This window comes from Silene latifolia, chromosome 2, assembly GCF_048544455.1.
Source record: "Silene latifolia isolate original U9 population chromosome 2, ASM4854445v1, whole genome shotgun sequence".
NCBI lineage: Eukaryota > Viridiplantae > Streptophyta > Magnoliopsida > Caryophyllales > Caryophyllaceae > Silene > Silene latifolia.
In genome coordinates this window covers 26,241,837-26,269,504 of record NC_133527.1, presented here as the reverse complement: position 1 = coordinate 26,269,504, position 27,668 = coordinate 26,241,837, and the positions used below count along the sequence as shown (strand labels likewise).

Genomic DNA, 27,668 nt, shown 5'->3' with positions numbered 1-27,668 from the left:
TCCTATTTTATCGTCTGCAATGTTTCCAAATCAAAATCTGTTTTATACAAGTAGTATTAATAAAAAAAGAAAATTTGTATAGGACCCGTGATTTTTCAAGGGTTTCAAAACTAGTTAATTATTAAAAGTAAAGCGGTGAGTAGGTCGAACCTAGGAAAAGGTAGATTGCTAATGAACTTAAATGTGAAATGAGACCAAATTGTAAACAAAGGACACAACAAAACAATAAAAAGGGGGGGTTTTGATTTGATTAATATGAACATAGTAGCTTTTACATATCTAGCTTGTATATAAATACCTTGTAACAACCTACATAACTAACTTAATCATAATACAACAAACTTTATTTAGCTTTATGTTTCTCTCTCTACATTCTGTTACTCTGTTTTCAAGCTTTATTTCCTCAATCAATGGCGATCTCCATCATTTCACATGGTATCAGTCGCTCAGTACTGCTGATCCTGTAGTTCTTTCTTCATTTTCTCTTCGATCATCTTCTGGAGATCTCGCGATTCTTCGTCCTCATTATTTTTCTCAAATTTTTTACTCTCTCCGCGTTTATTTCGCGATTATTTCTTCGAATTTCGAGGTAAATTCGTTCTTCTTTGCTAATCCTTTCCGCTAATCTTCATCAGCAAGTGATTTCGCATCTTTCAGTACGTTTTTTAGCTTCAATTGTTTCTGGTCAAATTAAACCCTAAAATTCTCAATTCTTTACATTTCTGGAGTTTTCTTGCTATTAAATGGCGATTGATTCTGATTCTACTGCTTCCACTACACCTTTTGCTTACGCTGTCTTTGATGATCCATTATATCTCAGTAATAATGAATCTACATCACTTTCACTTGTTTCTACTAAATTTGATGGAACTAAGTTTCTCTCTTGGAAACGCGAGGCTTATCTTACCTTAATTGCCAAAAATAAAGAAGGTTTTGTTGACGGTACTTGTAAAATGCCTCCAGTTTCTGACGATAAGTATCACCAATGGATACGTTGTGATTACATGGTGTTAAAATGGATTTCCAACTCTTTGACACCTGAAATTAAGGAGACTGTGGATTATGCTACTTCAGCAAGGGAAATTTGGTCTGATTTGTTGGAACGTTATGGTCAGATGAACAGTGTTGAGATCTATCAGTTACGCAAGGAATTATCTGGTATTTCTCAGGCTAATGCTCCTGTAGTCGAGTATTATAGCAAATTGAAGCGTACTTGGGAGACTTTGGACAGTGTTGATCCAATTCCTATGTGTACTTGTGGTGCTATGGCAGCTTGCACTTGCTTTCTATTTAAGCGTTTGTTTGCCAGGGAGACACAGACCAAGCTAATTCAGTTTCTCATGGGATTAAATGGCGGTTTTGAGAATGTGAAGACTAATGTTCTTTCCATGGATCCTTTGCCCCCTCTTAATAAGGCATATGCTTTATTGCAGCAAGTTGAAAAGCAGAAACAGGTGACTGGGGCTGTTGATTCCTTGACAGAGGCCAATGCTTATGCCTCTGCAAGGCAGTCTAATAACAGCCAGGGTCAGTGGAAGAAAGCTAAGGTTGAAGATGATTCTGTTGAACCAGTTGTGAAGGTCTGCACCAACTGTAAGAAGGAAGGACATCTTGTTGATACATGTCACCGACTTATGACTTGTACCGATTGTGGGAAGAAGGGTCATATCAGAGATTATTGTTTTGATCTTCTCAGGCCTTCTCCCAATTCACAGTTCAGCAATCCACAATTCAACAATCCACAGTTTAGTAGTGGACAATTTAAGAGCAAACGTGGTGCTGCTTCTTACAGACCATCTAATACTTACTTTCAGAATGGCAGAAATGTTTATAGGCGTGCAGCATATACTGCAGACGTTCTTCTTGATGAATATTCTCCTCTTGATTTTTCTGATGAAGTTTTCCAGCCTCCTGAGAGTGTTATGAAACCTCAGGACTTGCCTTCTAATTCTGCTTCTGGTGATGCCTCAACATCTACTATTGATCCTATTTTGATGCAAGGAATTGTTCAATCTGTTTATCAACAGGTCATGAAATCTTTACCAGACAATACTGCAAATTCCTCTTTGAATTTTGCAGGTATTATTCCTTCCTCTCATGTCAATAATGCCCGTATTCAGTTTGATATGCTAAATTTGATTGTTGACATTGGTGCTAGTGATTACATGACCTCAAATGAATCTTTATTACATGACATTCAACTCCTGAACTATCCTGTTCATATTGGTCTTCCTGATGGCACAATAAAAGTTGTTTATAAAGCTGGTAAAATTAGACTTAATGCACACATCACTCTGCATAATGTTCTGATTGTTCCAGATTTTAAGGAAAACTTACTTTCTGTTGGTAAGTTACTTGATACTACAAAGCTTGTAGTTCATTTTACTGAGAGTATCTGTTGTTTTCAGGACCTTTCAAGTAAGGTCGTTTATGCTGTGGCAAGGAAGATAGCTGGCCTCTATAGACTAATAATTGATCCTAAAGACATTAAGCTTCATCCTGAGAGATGTGTAAATGCTAATGTTGTTCATTCTGCTGGTTTTTCTTGTAATGCTAATAAGACTAGTGTTGAGTTGTTACATGCTAGGCTGGGCCATACCTCTAAGGACAAACTTTGCCATGTAACAGGATCTTTCACCACTTCTATGAAAGATTTTTTTTGTGAAGCTTGTGCTTTGGCCAAGCATCATATGCTTCCTGATACGTGCATTTTATATAGTCTTACTGGTCTATTTTATGCACGTATTTATATGCTTTTATCGTGGTTTTATGCTACGAAATGCCCCGAATATGCTACTTTGGGTTGTTTTGTCTTATTTGCAGGAATGAACCCAAAAGTAGTGAAATCAAGCCTTTTACCATCCTTTTAGCATGCATTTGGAGGAAGAGTGAATTTGGAGCGGGAATGAAGCTATTTTGAGATGCGCATTGGAGTAAGGAAGTTAGGCGAGCCAAGAGAGTGCTTCAATTTGCTAGTTCCTGCTTGTAAGAGCCATATCTCGAGTTCTACAACAGATATTCAGGTGATTCCAATTGGAGATGAAAGTTTGTCTTTTTAGCTTTCCAACGCCACCAACCACGCCCTGTTTGCCTAAGTAACAAAAGAAATGGCAGCCGTTTGAAGTTTGGTGCGCGAAGCGAATTACGCGTGGCGAGAAGTGCTCGATCGAGGACTACTTCTTCGATCGAGAGTTTATTTGCTCGATCGAGAGCTACTTCTACTCGATCGAGTGATTAAAGGGAAAGAAGTTCTGGATCGAGAGGAATTGTTCTCGATCGAGAGGAATGCTAAGGAATATCACTCGATCGAGAGCCTTAAGTGCTCGATCGAGTGGATTTTGCTACGGGATGGGCTTTTTAGGTTTAATTCCGTCATTAGGTTTAACTTTACCCCTAATTTCTTATAAATAGGAGTAAAGGTTGTCATTTGTAATGGACCGAGTGATCACGCTCTCTCTTCTCCTCTCTCACACACTTTTTATTTCGTTCCTTTTCTCTCTGGTTCGGCTATTGCTACTGTTACTTTTGTTCATTTTCCGGATCTCTTTAATTCAGTAATTCTTTCTTCCTTTCTCTCCTTTTAATGTTTATTATTCTTATTTCCTTTAAGTTTGTTTCCCTTATTTCCATGAGTAGCTAATTCCCCCTAGTATGTTAGGATTAGGGAAGCCGTGGTAGCATGTTTTAATTGTACTAAATAGATTAGCCCTGTGATAAGAATTGAATTAGGCAATTTAACTGTTATTCGGTCGAATGAATGCATGCAGGAGACCATAAATTTAGTTAACCCCGACCTAGATCGAAAGATTGGAAGGGAAGGCTTGCTTAATTACAATAGGGTATCGTAGTGAGGGCGAAAGTTAAGCTATTTACGCTCTAGGGCGGTTTAAGGACCGAAAGGTGACGACCATAGCTCTTCTTATCAATAGTCTAGTCGCCTTAGTATTCATGATAGTATAAGATCTGATAGCTGCCACGGTAGACCGACTCCTAGCATACTACCCTTCTCTTATTGTTAATTTCTTTTATTCATTTCCCTCGCTTTAGTCTCTAGTCAGTTAACAATCAATCAAAACCCCCATTAGTGACATTTAGACAGATAAATAGACAAATAGATAGTACACCGCCTCCCTGTGGAGATCGACCCTACTTACCGCTGACTTCTGTTAGTTGTACTTAGGTATTTTATTTTTGGTACGAAACGACAGTATCAAATTTTGGCGCCGTTCTTGGGAGGCAATCTATTTATTTATTTGTTTAATTTTATCTGTTTTTAGCCTCAGGGGATTTTTCCCTTGAGGCCGTTCTGATCTTTTTCCTTGAGTGCTGTTTTGATAGGCCTTACAGGTACTACCTAGACAGTTCTAGGTGAAAGACAGTCAAAGGGAAGGCTTGAGTACCTTTGATCCATCACCGATGTCCCATTATATGGAACAGCCGGTGATCTGCTACGGGAGATGTGGTTCTGCTGAGCACAATACAGCTGTAGTTGTGCCGCCACATCCACCCTATCAATGGCCACCGCAACAAGATCCTCCTGATATACAAGAAGAAGAGATTGCGGAGCTGAAATCCTTACTGCAGACACTTGCATCTCAATTGCAAGATCGTGACCGAGAGAGGCAAGATCATGATAGACGCACTTCTTCGCGACTTGAAAAGCTCGAATCGACATTGCTCGGTTAGCGGTGAGATACAAGAAGAAGAGGTTGCAGAATTGAGGTCTTTAATGGAGATACTTGCATCTCAAATACAGAATTATGATCGAGTGAGGCAAGAGAGTGATAGACGTGCGGATGCTCAAATCATTGAGCTGAAGTCTAAAATTGCTCGATTAACGGTGAGTCGGATAATTGGCAACCAGAAGAGGTATACCTTGTTGAGAACGGTTTTTCCCATGAAAAAACCGTGTTGCCCAATCTTGAGAGGATGACTTTTATGACTCGGACGACGAGTTTCTATCACATTTCATTGCCCCACACGAGGATTTCATTTACAGACAGAGGAATCACTCGATCGAGTGACTTATATTGGTCGATCGAGTGATTTTCCAGGAAAAACAGCTCGATCGAGTGAAATTGCTGCTCGATCGAGTGGAATTCGAGAGGAAGTTGGTCGATCGAGTGATTATTCTCGCTCGATCGACGAGTTGGCCATTGGGAGCTTTGGTTCGTCATTCTGGTTTGATTTGGATGACGAGTCTGACGATGATGAAGGTTACGGTGAACCTCCCCTTATTCACAGCCGAGTCGGATACACTTGAAGCTGCGATCTACGGGATGGATTCCACTGAGGAGGTTGAAGAAGAAGCAGCTGAGTCATTTTTTCCTCCTAGCACAGATGAGGTATTACATTCCTTTGTCAGTGATTCCTTCGTTGAGAGCAACCAACCTGAGGTAGTAAACGGTAATTTTATTATTGTTTGTATATTACCTCGTCTGATTCATGCATGTCCTTTTAATGCTTTACCCCCTTCCATGTGGACATATAATTTAACTGATTTTCACCGTACATGTCATCTCAAAATTGCTAATTTGAATTTAAACCATAATGTATTGACGATCGCTCCCGCGCTCCTTTATTTTGTGGATAAGTTTAGGAGCGCTCATAGGAAATTTGTTCGACTTAAACGGTCTTATATTTTAATTTCCTATTCTCGTTATTCCACTTTGGTGCTACTTATCTTTGTTGTGTAGCACATGCGCAGCTATTTGACAAAGTTTTTCGCGCTTTGAGCTGTTTTGATTGTGATTAGTTGAGTGGCTCGAAGAAAAGAAGGTCGAGCTGGGACCTTCTTGAAGCTAGCGCTATCCGGGAGGCAACCCGGCGATTTTATTTTGCTTTTTATTTTATTTCATTGTAATAAATGGTTTTTACACCATAGACTATCTCGGTATGCGTGTTTTTGTCGATTGAGGGCTGTTTTCATTGCGTTTGCAGGAATTACATTGAGGATTACTCGATCGAGTGGTTTTTCTACTCGATCGAGTGATTAACCCACTCGATCGACCACCAAGCAAGATGAAAACTACTCGATCGACCGGTATCTTCCTCGATCGAGCGCTTTTAGATGCCCATTCACTCGTGTTGACCTGGATTAGCTTCCTGAGACGGTTTTCCGGGCCCTTAGCAACCTCCCAATTCATGGTCGGTTTGGGGAGGTCCCCTTATTCGCGCATTTTGTGAGTTTTTCCGCATTTACTCTCTCTTCTCCTTCGATTTGCATTTCCTTTCCATGTTTTGGTACAATGGGGGCATTGTACGGTTTGGTTTGGGGAGGCTATGCATCCATATCTCGTGTTCCGCATTTCGTTTTCATTGCATTTCAGTAATCACGTTTAATTTCCTGTTTGCATTGTTATTTATTTCATAAAAAATTAAAAAATTCAATAAAAATTTGAAAAATTGTTAAAATTCAAAAAATTCACGTTTATTTTAGCATATAGGTTGAGTCGAACGGTAGATTTCCATGATGATATTGCTCTATAACTCTTTTTTTGCTTAAGCCTTGCATTAAACTATTATCTTATTAGCTTTGTCTCTTTGCATAATCTACGAGTTTATGTTTAAATTTAGCTGAACGAATAGACTTGACTGAAATTTTGGCAACCTACTTATAATTTCTAAGATTTAGAGCCTTATAAACTGGTGTCATTTATGACCGATTTCATGTAGGATTGTGAGTAGTTACTCCTTGCATAACATGTATCATCAATTTGCACATATATGAAATTCAATTGCTTTTTGCCGTCATACATTCGGGATAGTGGTTGGTGTCACATGCCGGGAGGTGCTTACATTTTCCCTTTCTTTCATTTTTTACCCATTTAACTCCACATTAGCCAAATTTGCCAGTTGACCCTTTAGCTACATCCAAATTTAGCCTGCCTTGTCAAGCTAGTTTAGATTGTTGTTTTGCGGTATATATTTCATTGTATCAAATATTGGCGCATATTCTATTGAATCGGAGTTGGTATTTTATGAAGAAAAGGAGGATGATGGAAAAAAAATGACGTGAAAAAGAAAAAAAAAGAATTCGGAAAAGAAGAAAACAAGAAACCGTGAGTAAAGAAAAAAAATAGAAAAAAAAAATCGAAAAGAAAAAAAAGATGTTGTTAGTTGACGGTTTCTACTCCTATGTTCTATCTTACATTATTTGAGGAGTATGTTTGGTTTGGTTTGGTGAGTTTTATGCCAAATGAAGGGCATTGTGCTTATTTCATAATTGAGTTGAGAATTGGATTTGTTTCATATGGTTTTGTTAGGTACTAGCTTGGCCGCCTATACCTCCACATTCCCATAAATGTTTTGCCTTTTCTTACCCATTGCCTCACTTTACCATATTTTTGTAAGCCCTCGGCTGTGACAGGACCTTGTTTGGTTGGAATGTATATACGGTAGCTAGAATTGTCTATCATATTAGTTGCATGCATGTTTATGTGGGTCGTAGTCTAGGTGAGCGACTATTTTTTTCTCTCTACATATATATGTTCACCCTTTGCTTCATGAGAGAAGAGTGACCCGTGAGAGTCCATTATTAAAGGTCTTGCAAGGTCGACAGTTCAGCTTTATTTATAAACATCTTACAACTCGTTTGCATTTGACTATTTGCTATAGGTGTTAGTTTGCTTGCATTAAATTGGCTTAAGTGGGCATTTGTAGCTAGCTCTGAGTTATCTTTTTCCGTTCCTTTAGTTGCATTTTAGTTTACTCGGGGACGAGTAAAGGTTTGGTTTGGGGAGATTTGATACGTGCATTTTATATAGTCTTATTGGTCTATTTTATGCACGTATTTATATGCTTTTATCGTGGTTTTATGCTACAAAATGCCCCGAATATGCTACTTTGGGTTGTTTTGTCTTATTTGCAGGAATGAACCCAAAAGTAGTGAAATCAAGCCTTTTACCATCCTTTTAGCATGCATTTGGAGGAAGAGTGAATTTGGAGCGGGAATGAAGCTATTTTGAGATGCGCATTGGAGTAAGGAAGTTAGGCGAGCCAAGAGAGTGCTTCAATTTGCTAGTTCCTGCTTGTAAGAGCCATATCTCGAGTTCTACAACAGATATTCAGGTGATTCCAATTGGAGATGAAAGTTTGTCTTTTTAGCTTTCCAACGCCACCAACCACGCCCTGTTTGCCTAAGTAACGAAGAAATGGCAGCCGTTTGAAGTTTGGTGCGCGAAGCGGAATTACGCGGCGAGAAGTGCTCGATCGAGGACTACTTCTGTTCGATCGAGAGCCCATTTGCTCGATCGAGAGCTACTTCTACTCAATCGAGTGATTAAAGGGAAAGAAGTTCTGGATCGAGAGGAATTGTTCTCGATCGAGAGGAATGCTAAGGAATATCACTCGATCGAGAGCCTTAAGTGCTCGATCGAGTGGATTTTGCTACGGGATGGGCTTTTTAGGTTTAATTCCGTCATTAGGTTTAACTTTACCCCTAATTTCTTATAAATAGGAGTAAAGGTTGTCATTTGTAATGGACCGAGTGATCACGCTCTCTCTTCTCCTCTCTCACACACTTTTTATTTCGTTCCTTTTCTCTCTCGGTTCTGGCTATTGCTCATCATTACTTTTGTTCATTTTCCGGATCTCTTTAATTCAGTAATTCTTTCTTCCTTTCTCTCCTTTTAATGTTTATTATTCTTATTTCCTTTAAGTTTGTTTCCCTTATTTCCATGAGTAGCTAATTCCCCCTAGTATGTTAGGATTAGGGAAGCCGTGGTAGCATGTTTTAATTGTACTAAATAGATTAGCCTTTGTGATAAGAATTGAATTAGGCAATTTAACTCGTTATTCGGTCGAATGAATGCATGCAAGAGACCATAAATTTAGTTAACCCCGACCTAGATCGAAAGATTGGAAGGGAAGGCTTGCTTAATTACAATAGGGTATCGTAGTGAGGGCGAAAGTTAAGCTATTTACGCTCTAGGGCGGTTTAAGGACCGAAAGGTGACGACCATAGCTCTTCTTATCAATAGTCTAGTCGCCTTAGTATTCATGATAGTATAAGATCTGATAGCTGCCACGGTAGACCGACTCCTAGCATACTACCCTTCTCTTATTGTTAATTTCTTTTATTCATTTCCCTCGCTTTAGTCTCTAGTCAGTTAACAATCAATCAAAACCCCCATTAGTGACATTTAGACAGATAAATAGACAAATAGATAGTACACCGCCTCCCGTGGAGATCGACCCTACTTACCGACTTACATTAGTTGTACTTAGGTATTTTATTTTTGGTACGAAACGACAAAGATCAAATTTTGGCGCCGTTCTTGGGAGGCAATCTATTTATTTATTTGTTAAATTTTATCTGTTTTTAGCCTCAGGGGATTTTTCCCTTGAGGCCGTTCTGATCTTTTTCCTTGAGTGCTGTTTTGATAGGCCTTACAGGTACTACCTAGACAGTTCTAGGTGAAAGACAGTCAAAGGGAAGGCTTGAGTACCTTTGACCCATCACCGATGTCCCATTATATGGAATGCGACGGTGATCTCGCTACGGAGATGTGGTTCTGCGAGCACAATACACCGTAGTTGTGCCGCCACATCCACCCTATCAATGGCCACCGCAACAAGATCCTCCTGATATACAAGAAGAAGAGATTGCGGAGCTGAAATCCTTACTGCAGACACTTGCATCTCAATTGCAAGATCGTGACCGAGAGAGGCAAGATCATGATAGACGCACTTCTTCGCGACTTGAAAAGCTCGAATCGACATTGCTCGGTTAGCGGTGAGATACAAGAAGAAGAGGTTGCAGAATTGAGGTCTTTAATGGAGATACTTGCATCTCAAATACAGAATTATGATCGAGTGAGGCAAGAGAGTGATAGACGTGCGGATGCTCAAATCATTGAGTCGAGTCTAAAATTGCTCGATTAACAAATGAGTCGGATAATTGGCAACCGAAGAGGTATACCTTGCGAGAACGGTTTTTCCCATGAAGAAACCGTGTTGCCCAATGTTGAGGATGACTTTTATGACTCGGACGACGAGTTTCTATCACATTTCATTGCCCCACACGAGGATTTCAGCACAGACAGGGAGGAATCACTCGATCGAGTGACTTATACTAGTCGATCGAGTGATTTTCCAGGAGAAACAGCTCGATCGAGTGAAATTGCTGCTCGATCGAGTGGAATTCAGGAGGAAGTTGGTCGATCGAGTGATTATTCTGCTCGATCGACTGAGTTGGCCATTGGGAGCTTTGGTTCGTCATTCTGGTTTGATTTGGATGACGAGTCTGACGATGATGAAGGTTACGGTGAACCTCCCCTATTCACAAATAGAGTCGGATACACTTGAAGTCTGCGATCTACGGGATGGATTCCACCGAGGAGGTTGAAGAAGAAGCGGTGAGTCATTTTTTCCTCCTAGCACGATGAGGTATTACATTCCTTTGTCGGTGATTCCTTCGTTGAGAGCAACCAACCTGAGGTAGTAAACGGTAATTTTATTATTGTTTGTATATTACCTCGTCTGATTCATGCATGTCCTTTTAATGCTTTACCCCCTTCCATGTGGACATATAATTTAACTGATTTTCACCGTACATGTCATCTCAAAATTGCTAATTTGAATTTAAACCATAATGTATTGACGATCGCTCCCGCGCTCCTTTATTTTGTGGATAAGTTTAGGAGCGCTCATAGGAAATTTGTTCGACTTAAACGGTCTTATATTTTAATTTCCTATTCTCGTTATTCCACTTTGGTGCTACTTATCTTTGTTGTGTAGCACATGCGCAGCTATTTGACAAAGTTCTGCGCGCTTTGAGCTGTTTTGATTGTGATTAGTTGAGTGGCTCGAAGAAAAGAAGGTCGAGCTGGGACCTTACTGAAGCTAGCGCTATCCGGGAGGCAACCCGGCGATTTTATTTTGCTTTTTATTTTATTTCATTGTAATAAATGGTTTTTACACCATAGACTATCTCGGTATGTGTGTTTTTGTCGATTGAGGGCTGTTTTCATTGCGTTTGCAGGAATTACATTGAGGATTACTCGATCGAGTGGTTTTTCTACTCGATCGAGTGATTAACCCACTCGATCGACTGGTATCTTCCTCGATCGAGCAGTTTTAGATGCCCATTCACTCGTGTTGACCTGGATTAGCTTCCCGAGACGGTTTTAAGGCCCTTAGCAACCTCCCATTTCATGGTCGGTTTGGGGAGGTCCCCTTATTCGCGCATTTTGTGAGTTTTTCCGCATTTACTCTCTCTTCTCCTTCGATTTGCATTTCCTTTCCATGTTTTGGTACAATGGGGGCATTGTACGATTTGGTTTGGGAGGCTATGCATCCATATCTCAGTGTCGCATTTCGTTTTCATTGCATTTCAGTAATCACGTTTAATTTCCTGTTTGCATTGTTATTTATTTCATAAAAAATTAAAAAAATTCAATAAAAATTTGAAAAATTGTTAAAATTCAAAAAATTCACGTTTATTTTAGCATATAGGTTGAGTCGGAACGGTAGATTTCCATGATGATATTGCTCTATAACTGTCTTTTTGCTTAAGCCTTGCATTAAACTATTATCTTATTAGCTTTGTCTCTTTGCATAATCTACGAGTTTATGTTTAAATTTAGCTGAACGAATAGACTTGACCTGAAATTTTGGCAACCTACTTATAATTTCTAAGATTTAGAGCCTTATAAACTGGTGTCATTTATGACCAGTTTCATGTAGGATTGTGAGTAGTTACTCCTTGCATAACATGTATCATCAATTTGCACATATATAAAATTCAATTGCTTTTTGCCGTCATACATTCGGGTTAGTGGTTGGTGTCACATGCAGGGAGGTGCTTACATTTTCCCTTTCTTTCATTTTTACCCATTTAACTCCACATTAGCCAAATTTGCCAGTTGACCCTTTAGCTACATCCAAATTTAGCCTGCCTTGTCAAGCTAGTTTAGATTGTTGTTTTGCGGTATATATTTCATTGTATCAAATATTGGCGCATATTCTATTGAATCGGAGTTGGTATTTTATGAAGAAAAGGAGGATGATGGAAAAAAAATGACGTGAAAAAGAAAAAAAAAGAATTCGGAAAAGAAGAAAACAAGAAACCGTGAGTAAAGAAAAAAAAATAGAAAAAAAAATCGAAAAGAAAAAAAAGATGTTGTTAGTTGACGGTTTCTACTCCTATGTTCTATCTTACATTATTTGAGGAGTATGTTTGGTTTGGTTTGGTGAGTTTTATGCCAAATGAAGGGCATTGTGCTTATTTCATAATTGAGTTGAGAATTGGATTTGTTTCATATGGTTTTGTTAGGTACTAGCTTGGCCGCCTATACCTCCACATTCCCATAAATGTTTTGCCTTTTCTTACCCATTGCCTCACTTTACCATATTTTTGTAAGCCCTCGGCTGTGACAGGACCTTGTTTGGTTGGAATGTATATACGGTAGCTAGAATTGTCTATCATATTAGTTGCATGCATGTTTATGTGGGTCGTAGTCTAGGTGAGCGACTATTTTTCTTTCTCTCTTACATATATATGTTCACCCTTTGCTTCATGAGAGAAGAGTGACCCGTGAGAGTCCATTATTAAAGGTCTTGCAAGGTCGACAGTTCAGCTTTATTTATAAACATCTTACAACTCGTTTGCATTTGACTATTTGCTATAGGTGTTAGTTTGCTTGCATTAAATTGGCTTAAGTGGGCATTTGTAGCTAGCTCTGAGTTATCTTTTTCCGTTCCTTTAGTTGCATTTTAGTTTACTCGGGGACGAGTAAAGGTTTGGTTTGGGGAGATTTGATACGTGCATTTTATATAGTCTTATTGGTCTATTTTATGCACGTATTTATATGCTTTTATCGTGGTTTTATGCTACGAAATGCCCCGAATATGCTACTTTGGGTTGTTTTGTCTTATTTGCAGGAATGAACCCAAAAGTAGTGAAATCAAGCCTTTTACCATCCTTTTAGCATGCATTTGGAGGAAGAGTGAATTTGGAGCGGGAATGAAGCTATTTTGAGATGCGCATTGGAGTAAGGAAGTTAGGCGAGCCAAGAGAGTGCTTCAATTTGCTAGTTCCTGCTTGTAAGAGCCATATCTCGAGTTCTACAACAGATATTCAGGTGATTCCAATTGGAGATGAAAGTTTGTCTTTTTAGCTTTCCAACGCCACCAACCACGCCCTGTTTGCCTAAGTAACGAAGAAATGGCAGCCGTTTGAAGTTTGGTGCGCGAAGCAGGAATTACGCGCTGAGAAGTGCTCGATCGAGGACTACTTCTGTTCGATCGAGAGCCCATTTGCTCGATCGAGAGCAACTTCTACTCGATCGAGTGATTAAAGGGAAAGAAGTTCTGGATCGAGAGGAATTGTTCTCGATCGAGAGGAATGCTAAGGAATATCACTCGATCGAGAGCCTTAAGTGCTCGATCGAGTGGATTTTGCTACGGGCTGGGCTTTTTAGGTTTAATTCCGTCATTAGGTTTAACTTTACCCCTAATTTCTTATAAATAGGAGTAAAGGTTGTCATTTGTAATGGACCGAGTGATCACGCTCTCTCTTCTCCTCTCTCACACACTTTTTATTTCGTTCCTTTTCTCTCTGGTTCGGCTATTGCTACTGTTACTTTTGTTCATTTTCCGGATCTCTTTAATTCAGTAATTCTTTCTTCCTTTCTCTCCTTTTAATGTTTATTATTCTTATTTCCTTTAAGTTTGTTTCCCTTATTTCCATGAGTAGCTAATTCCCCCTAGTATGTTAGGATTAGGGAAGCCGTGGTAGCATGTTTTAATTGTACTAAATAGATTAGCCCTGTGATAAGAATTGAATTAGGCAATTTAACTCGTTATTCGGTCGAATGAATGCATGCAAGAGACCATAAATTTAGTTAACCCCGACCTAGATCGAAAGATTGGAAGGGAAGGCTTGCTTAATTACAATAGGGTATCGTAGTGAGGGCGAAAGTTAAGCTATTTACGCTCTAGGGCGGTTTAAGGACCGAAAGGTGACGACCATAGCTCTTCTTATCAATAGTCTAGTCGCCTTAGTATTCATGATAGTATAAGATCTGATAGCTGCCACGGTAGACCGACTCCTAGCATACTACCCTTCTCTTATTGTTAATTTCTTTTATTCATTTCCCTCGCTTTAGTCTCTAGTCAGTTAACAATCAATCAAAACCCCCATTAGTGACATTTAGACAGATAAATAGACAAATAGATAGTACACCGCCTCCCTGTGGAGATCGACCCTACTTACCGTGACTTCGTTAGTTGTACTTAGGTATTTTATTTTTGGTACGAAACGACAGTATCAAATTTTGGCGCCGTTGCCGGGGAGGCAATCTATTTATTTATTTGTTTAATTTTATCTGTTTTTAGCCTCAGGGGATTTTTCCCTTGAGGCCGTTCTGATCTTTTTCCTTGAGTGCTGTTTTGATAGGCCTTACAGGTACTACCTAGACAGTTCTAGGTGAAAGACAGTCAAAGGGAAGGCTTGAGTACCTTTGATCCATCACCGATGTCCCATTATATGGAACGACCCGGTGATCTCACTACGGAGATGTGGTTCTCTGAGAGCACAATACACCGTAGTTGTGCCGCCACATCCACCCTATCAATGGCCACCGCAACAAGATCCTCCTGATATACAAGAAGAAGAGATTGCGGAGCTGAAATCCTTACTGCAGACACTTGCATCTCAATTGCAAGATCGTGACCGAGAGAGGCAAGATCATGATAGACGCACTTCTTCGCGACTTGAAAAGCTCGAAACTGACATTGCTCAGTTAGCAGCTGAGATACAAGAAGAAGAGGTTGCAGAATTGAGGTCTTTAATGGAGATACTTGCATCTCAAATACAGAATTATGATCGAGTGAGGCAAGAGAGTGATAGACGTGCGGATGCTCAAATCATTGAGCTGGAGTCTAAAATTGCTCAGTTAACAGCTGAGTCGGATAATTGGCAACCAGAAGAGGTATACCTTGCTGAGAACGGTTTTTCCCATGAAAAAACCGTGTTGCCCAATGCTGAGGATGACTTTTATGACTCGGACGACGAGTTTCTATCACATTTCATTGCCCCACACGAGGATTTCAGCGCTGTACAGGAGGAATCACTTGATCGAGTGACTTATACTAGTCGATCGAGTGATTTTCCAGGAGAAACAGCTCGATCGAGTGAAATTGCTGCTCGATCGAGTGGAATTCAGGAGGAAGTTGGTCGATCGAGTGATTATTCTGCCTCGATCGATGAGTTGGCCATTGGGAGCTTTGGTTCGTCATTCTGGTTTGATTTGGATGACGAGTCTGACGATGATGAAGGTTACGGTGAACCTCCCCTATTCACAGCCGAGTCGGATACACTTGAAGCTGCGATCTACGGGATGGATTCCACTGAGGAGGTTGAAGAAGAAGCAGCTGAGTCATTTTTTCCTCCTAGCACAGATGAGGTATTACATTCCTTTGTCAGTGATTCCTTCGTTGAGAGCAACCAACCTGAGGTAGTAAACGGTAATTTTATTATTGTTTGTATATTACCTCGTCTGATTCATGCATGTCCTTTTAATGCTTTACCCCCTTCCATGTGGACATATAATTTAACTGATTTTCACCGTACATGTCATCTCAAAATTGCTAATTTGAATTTAAACCATAATGTATTGACGATCGCTCCCGCGCTCCTTTATTTTGTGGATAAGTTTAGGAGCGCTCATAGGAAATTTGTTCGACTTAAACGGTCTTATATTTTAATTTCCTATTCTGTTATTCCACTTTGGTGCTACTTATGCTGTTGTGTAGCACATGCGCAGCTATTTGACAAAGTTCTTTGCGCGCTTTGAGCTTTTTTTGATTGTGATTAGTTGAGTGGCTCGAAGAAAAGAAGGTCGAGCTGGGACCTTACTGAAGCTAGCGCTATCCGGGAGGCAACCCGGCGATTTTATTTTGCTTTTTATTTTATTTCAGTTGTAATAAATGGTTTTTACACCATAGACTATCTCAGTATGCGTGTTTTTGTCGATTGAGGGTCATTTTCATTGCGTTTGCAGGAATTACATTGAGGATTACTCGATCGAGTGGTTTTTCTACTCGATCGAGTGATTAACCCACTCGATCGACCACCTGCAAGATGAAAACTACTCGATCGACTGGTATCTTCCTCGATCGAGCAGTTTTAGATGCCCATTCACTCGTGTTGACCTGGATTAGCTTCCTGAGACGGTTTTCCGGGCCCTTAGCAACCTCCCATTTCATGGTCGGTTTGGGGAGGTCCCCTTATTTGCGCATTTTGTGAGTTTTTCCGCATTTACTCTCTCTTCTCCTTCAGTTTGCATTTCCTTTCCATGTTTTGGTACAATGGGGGCATTGTACAGTTTGGTTTGGGAGAGGCTATGCATCCATATCTCGTGTCGCATTTCGTTTTCATTGCATTTCAAGAATCACGTTTAATTTCCTGTTTGCATTGTTATTTATTTCATAAAAAATTAAAAAAATTCAATAAAAATTTGAAAAATTGTTAAAATTCAAAAAATTCACGTTTATTTTAGCATATAGGTTGAGTCGGAACGGTAGATTTCCATGATGATATTGCTCTATAACTGTCTTTTTGCTTAAGCCTTGCATTAAACTATTATCTTATTAGCTTTGTCTCTTTGCATAATCTACGAGTTTATGTTTAAATTTAGCTGAACGAATAGACTTGACTGAAATTTTGGCAACCTACTTATAATTTCTAAGATTTAGAGCCTTATAAACTGGTGTCATTTATGACCAGTTTCATGTAGGATTGTGAGTAGTTACTCCTTGCATAACATGTATCATCAATTTGCACATATATGAAATTCAATTGCTTTTTGCCGTCATACATTCGGGTTAGTGGTTGGTGTCACATGCAGGGAGGTGCTTACATTTTCCCTTTCTTTCATTTTTACCCATTTAACTCCACATTAGCCAAATTTGCCAGTTGACCCTTTAGCTACATCCAAATTTAGCCTGCCTTGTCAAGCTAGTTTAGATTGTTGTTTTGCGGTATATATTTCATTGTATCAAATATTGGCGCATATTCTATTGAATCGGAGTTGGTATTTTATGAAGAAAAGGAGGATGATGGAAAAAAAATGACGTGAAAAAGAAAAAAAAAGAATTCGGAAAAGAAGAAAACAAGAAACCGTGAGTAAAGAAAAAAAATAGAAAAAAAAAATCGAAAAGAAAAAAAAGATGTTGTTAGTTGACGGTTTCTACTCCTATGTTCTATCTTACATTATTTGAGGAGTATGTTTGGTTTGGTTTGGTGAGTTTTATGCCAAATGAAGGGCATTGTGCTTATTTCATAATTGAGTTGAGAATTGGATTTGTTTCATATGGTTTTGTTAGGTACTAGCTTGGGCGCCTATACCTCCACATTCCCATAAATGTTTTGCCTTTTCTTACCCATTGCCTCACTTTACCATATTTTTGTAAGCCCTCGGCGTGACAGACCTTGTTTGGTTGGAATGTATATACGGTAGCTAGAATTGTCTATCATATTAGTTGCATGCATGTTTATGTGGGTCGTAGTCTAGGTGAGCGACTATTTTTCTTTCTCTCTTACATATATATGTTCACCCTTTGCTTCATGAGAGAAGAGTGACCCGTGAGAGTCCATTATTAAAGGTCTTGCAAGGTCGATGATTCACTTTATTTATAAACATCTTACAACTCGTTTGCATTTGACTATTTGCTATAGGTGTTAGTTTGCTTGCATTAAATTGGCTTAAGTGGGCATTTGTAGCTAGCTCTGAGTTATCTTTTTCCGTTCCTTTAGTTGCATTTTAGTTTACTCGGGGACGAGTAAAGGTTTGGTTTGGGGAGATTTGATACGTGCATTTTATATAGTCTTATTGGTCTATTTTATGCACGTATTTATATGCTTTTATCGTGGTTTTATGCTACGAAATGCCCCGAATATGCTACTTTGGGTTGTTTTGTCTTATTTGCAGGAATGAACCCAAAAGTAGTGAAATCAAGCCTTTTACCATCCTTTTAGCATGCATTTGGAGGAAGAGTGAATTTGGAGCGGGAATGAAGCTATTTTGAGATGCGCATTGGAGTAAGGAAGTTAGGCGAGCCAAGAGAGTGCTTCAATTTGCTAGTTCCTGCTTGTAAGAGCCATATCTCGAGTTCTACAACAGATATTCAGGTGATTCCAATTGGAGATGAAAGTTTGTCTTTTTAGCTTTCCAACGCCACCAACCACGCCCTGTTTGCCTAAGTAACGAAGAAATGGCAGCCGTTTGAAGTTTGGTGCGCGGCGGAATTACGCGGCCGAGAAGTGCTCGATCGAGGACTACTTCTGTTCGATCGAGAGCCCATTTGCTCGATCGAGAGCAACTTCTACTCGATCGAGTGATTAAAGGGAAAGAAGTTCTGGATCGAGAGGAATTGTTCTCGATCGAGAGGAATGCTAAGGAATATCACTCGATCGAGAGCCTTAAGTGCTCGATCGAGTGGATTTTGCTACGGGCTGGGCTTTTTAGGTTTAATTCCGTCATTAGGTTTAACTTTACCCCTAATTTCTTATAAATAGGAGTAAAGGTTGTCATTTGTAATGGACCGAGTGATCACGCTCTCTCTTCTCCTCTCTCACACACTTTTTATTTCGTTCCTTTTCTCTCTGGTTCGGCTATTGCTATCAAGTACTTTTGTTCATTTTCCGGATCTCTTTAATTCAGTAATTCTTTCTTCCTTTCTCTCCTTTTAATGTTTATTATTCTTATTTCCTTTAAGTTTGTTTCCCTTATTTCCATGAGTAGCTAATTCCCCCTAGTATGTTAGGATTAGGGAAGCCGTGGTAGCATGTTTTAATTGTACTAAATAGATTAGCCCTGTGATAAGAATTGAATTAGGCAATTTAACTGTTATTCGGTCGAATGAATGCATGCAGGAGACCATAAATTTAGTTAACCCCGACCTAGATCGAAAGATTGGAAGGGAAGGCTTGCTTAATTACAATAGGGTATCGTAGTGAGGGCGAAAGTTAAGCTATTTACGCTCTAGGGCGGTTTAAGGACCGAAAGGTGACGACCATAGCTCTTCTTATCAATAGTCTAGTCGCCTTAGTATTCATGATAGTATAAGATCTGATAGCTGCCACGGTAGACCGACTCCTAGCATACTACCCTTCTCTTATTGTTAATTTCTTTTATTCATTTCCCTCGCTTTAGTCTCTAGTCAGTTAACAATCAATCAAAACCCCCATTAGTGACATTTAGACAGATAAATAGACAAATAGATAGTACACCGCCTCCCTGTGGAGATCGACCCTACTTACCGCTGACTTCTGTTAGTTGTACTTAGGTATTTTATTTTTGGTACGAAACGACAGTATCAAATTTTGGCGCCGTTGCCGGGGAGGCAATCTATTTATTTATTTGTTTAATTTTATCTGTTTTTAGCCTCAGGGGATTTTTCCCTTGAGGCCGTTCTGATCTTTTTCCTTGAGTGTTGTTTTGATAGGCCTTACAGGTACTACCTAGACAGTTCTAGGTGAAAGACAGTCAAAGGGAAGGCTTGAGTACCTTTGATCCATCACCGATGTCCCATTATATGGAACAGCCAGTGATCTGCTACGGGAGATGTGGTTCTGCTGAGCACAATACAGCTGTAGTTGTGCCGCCACATCCACCCTATCAATGGCCACCGCAACAAGATCCTCCTGATATACAAGAAGAAGAGATTGCGGAGCTGAAATCCTTACGCGACACTTGCATCTCAATTGCAAGATCGTGACCGAGAGAGGCAAGATCATGATAGACGCACTTCTTCGCGACTTGAAAAGCTCGAAACTGACATTGCTCAGTTAGCAGCTGAGATACAAGAAGAAGAGGTTGCAGAATTGAGGTCTTTAATGGAGATACTTGCATCTCAAATACAGAATTATGATCGAGTGAGGCAAGAGAGTGATAGACGTGCGGATGCTCAAATCATTGAGTGAGTCTAAAATTGCTCGATTAACCGAGTCGGATAATTGGCAACCAGAAGAGGTATACCTTGCTGAGAACGGTTTTTCCCATGAAAAAACCGTGTTGCCCAATGCTGAGGATGACTTTTATGACTCGGACGACGAGTTTCTATCACATTTCATTGCCCCACACGAGGATTTCAGCACAGACAGGGAGGAATCACTTGATCGAGTGACTTATACTAGTCGATCGAGTGATTTTCCAGAGAAACACTCGATCGAGTGAAATTGCTGCTCGATCGAGTGGAATTCAGGAGGAAGTTGGTCGATCGAGTGATTATTCTGCTCGATCGACTGAGTTGGCCATTGGGAGCTTTGGTTCGTCATTCTGGTTTGATTTGGATGACGAGTCTGACGATGATGAAGGTTACGGTGAACCTCCCCTATTCACAAATAGTCGGATACACTTGAAGTCTGCGATCTACGGGATGGATTCCACTCGAGGAGGTTGAAGAAGAAGCAAACAGTCATTTTTTCCTCCTAGCACAGATGAGGTATTACATTCCTTTGTCAGTGATTCCTTCGTTGAGAGCAACCAACCTGAGGTAGTAAACGGTAATTTTATTATTGTTTGTATATTACCTCGTCTGATTCATGCATGTCCTTTTAATGCTTTACCCCCTTCCATGTGGACATATAATTTAACTGATTTTCACCGTACATGTCATCTCAAAATTGCTAATTTGAATTTAAACCATAATGTATTGACGATCGCTCCCGCGCTCCTTTATTTTGTGGATAAGTTTAGGAGCGCTCATAGGAAATTTGTTCGACTTAAACGGTCTTATATTTTAATTTCCTATTCTGTTATTCCACTTTGGTGCTACTTATGCTGTTGTGTAGCACATGCGCAGCTATTTGACAGGTTGCTGCGCGCTTTGAGCTGTTTTGATTGTGATTAGTTGAGTGGCTCGAAGAAAAGAAGGTCGAGCTGGGACCTTACTGAAGCTAGCGCTATCCGGGAGGCAACCCGGCGATTTTATTTTGCTTTTTATTTTATTTCAGTTGTAATAAATGGTTTTTACACCATAGACTATCTCAGTATGCGTGTTTTTGTCGATTGAGGGTCTGTTTTCATTGCGTTTGCAGGAATTACATTGAGGATTACTCGATCGAGTGGTTTTTCTACTCGATCGAGTGATTAACCCACTCGATCGACCACCTGCAAGATGAAAACTACTCGATCGATCGGTATCTTCCTCGATCGAGCGCTTTTAGATGCCCATTCACTCGTGTTGACCTGGATTAGCTTCCTGAGACGGTTTTCCGGGCCCTTAGCAACCTCCCATTTCATGGTCGGTTTGGGGAGGTCCCCTTATTTGCGCATTTTGTGAGTTTTTCCGCATTTACTCTCTCTTCTCCTTCAGTTTGCATTTCCTTTCCATGTTTTGGTACAATGGGGGCATTGTACAGTTTGGTTTGGGGAGGCTATGCATCCATATCTGTGTCTGCATTTCGTTTTCATTGCATTTCAGTAATCACGTTTAATTTCCTGTTTGCATTGTTATTTATTTCATAAAAAATTAAAAAAATTCAATAAAAATTTGAAAAATTGTTAAAATTCAAAAAATTCACGTTTATTTTAGCATATAGGTTGAGTCGGAACGGTAGATTTCCATGATGATATTGCTCTATAACTGTCTTTTTGCTTAAGCCTTGCATTAAACTATTATCTTATTAGCTTTGTCTCTTTGCATAATCTACGAGTTTATGTTTAAATTTAGCTGAACGAATAGACTTGACCTGAAATTTTGGCAACCTACTTATAATTTCTAAGATTTAGAGCCTTATAAACTGGTGTCATTTATGACCAGTTTCATGTAGGATTGTGAGTAGTTACTCCTTGCATAACATGTATCATCAATTTGCACATATATGAAATTCAATTGCTTTTTGCCGTCATACATTCGGGTTAGTGGTTGGTGTCACATGCAGGGAGGTGCTTACATTTTCCCTTTCTTTCATTTTTACCCATTTAACTCCACATTAGCCAAATTTGCCAGTTGACCCTTTAGCTACATCCAAATTTAGCCTGCCTTGTCAAGCTAGTTTAGATTGTTGTTTTGCGGTATATATTTCATTGTATCAAATATTGGCGCATATTCTATTGAATCGGAGTTGGTATTTTATGAAGAAAAGGAGGATGATGGAAAAAAAATGACGTGAAAAAGAAAAAAAAAGAATTCGGAAAAGAAGAAAACAAGAAACCGTGAGTAAAGAAAAAAAATAGAAAAAAAAAATCGAAAAGAAAAAAAAGATGTTGTTAGTTGACGGTTTCTACTCCTATGTTCTATCTTACATTATTTGAGGAGTATGTTTGGTTTGGTTTGGTGAGTTTTATGCCAAATGAAGGGCATTGTGCTTATTTCATAATTGAGTTGAGAATTGGATTTGTTTCATATGGTTTTGTTAGGTACTAGCTTGGCCGCCTATACCTCCACATTCCCATAAATGTTTTGCCTTTTCTTACCCATTGCCTCACTTTACCATATTTTTGTAAGCCCTCGGGCTGTGATGAGACCTTGTTTGGTTGGAATGTATATACGGTAGCTAGAATTGTCTATCATATTAGTTGCATGCATGTTTATGTGGGTCGTAGTCTAGGTGAGCGACTATTTTTCTTTCTCTCTTACATATATATGTTCACCCTTTGCTTCATGAGAGAAGAGTGACCCGTGAGAGTCCATTATTAAAGGTCTTGCAAGGTCGATGATTCACTTTATTTATAAACATCTTACAACTCGTTTGCATTTGACTATTTGCTATAGGTGTTAGTTTGCTTGCATTAAATTGGCTTAAGTGGGCATTTGTAGCTAGCTCCGAGTTATCTTTTTCCGTTCCATTTAGTTGCATTTTAGTTTACTCGGGGACGAGTAAAGGTTTGGTTTGGGAGATTTGATACGTGCATTTTATATAGTCTTATTGGTCTATTTTATGCACGTATTTATATGCTTTTATCGTGGTTTTATGCTACGAAATGCCCCGAATATGCTACTTTGGGTTGTTTTGTCTTATTTGCAGGAATGAACCCAAAAGTAGTGAAATCAAGCCTTTACCATCCTTTTAGCATGCATTTGGAGGAAGAGTGAATTTGGAGCGGGAATGAAGCTATTTTGAGATGCGCATTGGAGTAAGGAAGTTAGGCGAGCCAAGAGAGTGCTTCAATTTGCTAGTTCCTGCTTGTAAGAGCCATATCTCGAGTTCTACAACAGATATTCAGGTGATTCCAATTGGAGATGAAAGTTTGTCTTTTTAGCTTTCCAACGCCACCAACCACGCCCTGTTTGCCTAAGTAACGAAGAAATGGCAGCCGTTTGAAGTTTGGTGCGCGAAGCGGAATTACGCGTCGAGAAGTGCTCGATCGAGGACTACTTCTCGATCGAGAGTTTATTTGCTCGATCGAGAGCTACTTCTACTCGATCGAGTGATTAAAGGGAAAGAAGTTCTGGATCGAGAGGAATTGTTCTCGATCGAGAGGAATGCTAAGGAATATCACTCGATCGAGAGCCTTAAGTGCTCGATCGAGTGGATTTTGCTACGGGCTGGGCTTTTTAGGTTTAATTCCGTCATTAGGTTTAACTTTACCCCTAATTTCTTATAAATAGGAGTAAAGGTTGTCATTTGTAATGGACCGAGTGATCACGCTCTCTCTTCTCCTCTCTCACACACTTTTTATTTCGTTCCTTTTCTCTCTGGTTCGGCTATTGCTACTGTTACTTTTGTTCATTTTCCGGATCTCTTTAATTCAGTAATTCTTTCTTCCTTTCTCTCCTTTTAATGTTTATTATTCTTATTTCCTTTAAGTTTGTTTCCCTTATTTCCATGAGTAGCTAATTCCCCCTAGTATGTTAGGATTAGGGAAGCCGTGGTAGCATGTTTTAATTGTACTAAATAGATTAGCCCTGCGATAAGAATTGAATTAGGCAATTTAACTGTTATCCGGTCGAATGAATGCATGCAGGAGACCATAAATTTAGTTAACCCCGACCTAGATCGAAAGATTGGAAGGGAAGACTTGCTTAATTACAATAGGGTATCGTAGTGAGGGCGAAAGTTAAGCTATTTACGCTCTAGGGCGGTTTAAGGACCGAAAGGTGACGACCATAGCTCTTCTTATCAATAGTCTAGTCGCCTTAGTATTCATGATAGTATAAGATCTGATAGCTGCCACGGTAGACCGACTCCTAGCATACTACCCTTCTCTTATTGTTAATTTCTTTTATTCATTTCCCTCGCTTTAGTCTCTAGTCAGTTAACAATCAATCAAAACCCCCATTAGTGACATTTAGACAGATAAATAGACAAATAGATAGTACACCGCCTCCCTGTGGAGATCGACCCTACTTACCGCTGACTTCTGTTAGTTGTACTTAGGTATTTTATTTTTGGTACGAAACGACAGTATCACTTCCCTTTGCTCGTAGTTTATCTCATGCTCCTACTTGCTTTGACCTTGTTCATATGGATTTGTGGGGGCCATATAGGGCTCCTAGTTTAAATGGTGCCAAGTATTTTTTAACCATTGTTGATGACTGTTCAAGGTGTACTTGGACATATTTGATGCAAAATAAACAGCAAGCTTATGGCTTGATTACTGGTTTTTTAAGTCTAGTACAAACACAATTTGGTGTTTGTGTCAAAGTTATTCGCACTGATCATGGTTCTGAGTTTGTTCAAGACACTTGTGGGGATTTTTTTGCTGCTAAAGGGATTGTGCATCGGAAAAGTGTTGTTGGTAGACCAAGGTTGAGAGGAAACACCAACATTTGATTGAAACTGCCAGAGCCATAAGGATTCATGCTGGTTTACCCATCAAGTTTTGGGGAGAATCTGTTCTCACTGCTACTTATCTAATCAACAAAATGCCTACTCCTATACTTCATTGGAAGACTCCAGTAGAGATTTTGTTGAAAGAAAAGCCCTTTTATGATGAATTAAGAGTCTTTGGCTCATTGTGCTATGCTTCTGTTCCTATAACACATAAGGACAAGTTTGGCCACAAAGCAAGAAAGTGTATCTTCATAGGGTATTCTTATGGAGAAAAGGGCTACAAACTCTATGACTTAGACACTCACAAGGTCTTTGTCAGTAGAGATGTGATTTTTAGGGAATATTCCTTTCCTTTTAAGGACTATTCCTCCCTTGTCTCATTCCTAGGAATCTGACACACATTGTGTCAATCCTGCCACATCTTCCTGGTCTCCTCTTCAGGAGTCCTCTCATAACAACTCTATCTCTCCCATTTTACCAAACACTGCCCATTCCACTCCAATCCCTCCACATCTTAATGTGAATGGTTCAGTCTCTCCCACAAATAATAATATACCTACTCCTCACATTAGAGTTTCTCCCAATAATGCCACAACATAAACTGTCTCACCTCTTACTCATACTCATTCTGATCCCTTTGTTCCTCCTCCACTTGTTAGGCAATCACACAGACCTAGACAAGCCTCTGTCAGACTCATAGGATATGAATGCCCTAAACATCTGCTTAACTCCATCATTCCTGCAGAAAATGTTGTTCATACCAGCAAAACTTCATCTGTTTCTTTTCATGCCAAAGTTCTTCAAGATCTCCCTGATTATGCTGAGACATATGTTGCTTCTCTGAACACTGTGTTTAACACAATGGAACCTTCCACCTATAAGCAAGCAAGCACTGGTTCTAATTGGGTGGCATCAATGCACCAAGAACTTCAGGCTTTGGAGCACAATCAAACATGGGATCTGGTTCTTCTTCCCACTGGTCATAAAGCCATTGGTTCTAAATGGATATTCAAGGTCAAACATAGGGCAGATGGGAGTATTGAGAGGTATAAAGCTAGGCTTGTTGCTAAGAGCTTTAACCAAGTCAATGACAAGGATTACAAGCACACATTTTCTCCTATTGCCAAGTTCACAACAGTGAGGGCAGTTTTAGCCATTGCAGTTGTTAAGAAGTGGCCCTTATATCAATTAGATATCAACAATGCCTTTTTTCATGGCTATCTTGAGGAAGAAGTCTATATGAAACCTCCTGAAGGGTATACCAAAGCACAGCATAACATGGTTTGCAAACTCAAGAAATCTATCTATGGCCTTAAACAAGCCTCTAGACAATGGAATGTTGAACTTACCAAATTTTTGAAGCATTTGGGATTTGCACAGTCTAGGGAAGATTATTTTATGTTCACTAAGCATACTGCTGGTTCTTTTTTGGTTGCTCTAGTGTATGTTGATGATATCCTCCTCACATGAGATGATTCCCAAGGAATAATTGCTACAAAGCATCAACTTGATCTTAAATTTACTATCAAAGATCTAGGTGAAATGAGATATTTTTTGGGTCTTGAGGTGGCTAGGAACTCTACTGGGATCATGCTTAATCAACGCAAGTTTATTCTTGACATTATCAAGGATATGAAAATGGAAGATTGGACCACTTCAGCATTCCCCCTGCCTAAGGGCCTGCAGTTGTCCACTGATAATGGTGATGTTTTATACAATCCTGAGCAATATAGGAGACTTGTTGGCAGACTACTGTACTTAAATCTTACACGTCCTGATATTTCTTATGCTGTCTAACATTTGAGCCAATTTCTGACTCAACCATGGGAACCTCATCTTCAGGCTGTCATTCATGTGATCAAATATCTCAGAGGCACTATTAATGCAGGATTGTTCTACTCTGCTGACACTACTCTCGACCTCACTGCCTATAGTGATGCAGATTGGGGCACTTGCAGGTTTTCTTCCAGATCCTTAAGTGGATTTTGTATGTTGTTAGGCTCTTCTTTAATTTCTTGGAAAACCAAGAAGCAGAAAACCGTCAGTAAGAGTACAGCTGAGGCCGAATACAGGAGCATGTCCTATGCTTCTAGTGAGCTTGTTTGGTTGCAGGCATTGCTAAAGGATTTGAGAATACAAACAAGCTTACCCATACCCTTGTTTTGTGATAATAAAGCTGCCCTACACATCTCAGAAAATCCTGTCTTTCACGAACGCACAAAACATCTCAATATAGACTGTCATTTTGTGCGAGATAAATTACAAGAAGGGTTGCTTGAGCCTTGTCATGTTAGAACAGGAATGCAACTGGCAGATTTGATGACTAAACCCCTGGGCTCTCAACAACATCATTTCTTAGCTTCCAAGCTTGGCCTTGTCTTCACAGCCAGTCCAGCTTGAGGGGGGGATATGAACATGGTAGCTTGTACATATCTAGCTTGTATATAAATACCTTGTAACAACCTTCATAACTAACTTAATCATAATACAACAAACTTTATTTAGCTTTGTGTTTTTCTCTCTACATTTTGTTACTCTGTTTTCAAGCTTTATTTCCTCTATCAATGGCGATCTCCATCATTTCACAATTAAAGAGTGATAAATTCAAATTTAGAGCAATTTCAATTGTGCTAGTTGATATTTACTTTGCCTTTATCACATCATTTTCTTCAGTTATAATAATTTCAAGGTACAATTTACTTTAATGATTAAGTCAATTTACTACTAACTTGATTAGACGCACTTGCCACACTCTCCTACTTATTTATTCAACTAGTATTGGTGCCCGGCTTCGCCCGGGCTACCTCTACTTACCATTAAATTTTTTTTTTATTAAATAAAATTACTTAAAGTTGCATAACCCATAAATTTATCAATAATATATTTTTCTATGACATATCCTAAAATTACGATGAAATAAATTTTGAGACAAATTCACTGC

The 27,668-nt window shown here is 39.4% G+C and overlaps 1 protein-coding gene across 1 annotated transcript; it reads left to right on the top strand.

Annotated features, from left to right (window-relative positions):
* Positions 1-1,994: 1,994 nt before the first annotated feature.
* Positions 1,995-26,197, top strand: LOC141637704 (uncharacterized). The gene is made up of 3 exons (XM_074447156.1): positions 1,995-2,704; positions 24,499-24,702; positions 25,387-26,197. Exons 1-3 carry the CDS (start codon positions 1,995-1,997, stop codon positions 26,195-26,197), a joined length of 1,725 nt encoding a protein of 574 aa, XP_074303257.1.
* Positions 26,198-27,668: the final 1,471 nt, after the last annotated feature.

What these genes read in the sequence shown, in the direction of transcription:
- LOC141637704 (XM_074447156.1), top strand. Translation starts at nt 1,995, where the DNA reads ATGCAAGGAATTGTTCAATCTGTTTATCAACAGGTCATGAAATCTTTA. An exon ending in CATCATATGCTTCCTGATAC is followed by an intron (nt 2,705 to 24,498) that starts GTGCATTTTATA and finishes TGACTGTTCAAG; the next exon opens with GTGTACTTGGACATATTTGA. An exon ending in AGTGTTGTTGGTAGACCAAG is followed by an intron (nt 24,703 to 25,386) that starts GTTGAGAGGAAA and finishes TCCACTTGTTAG; the next exon opens with GCAATCACACAGACCTAGAC.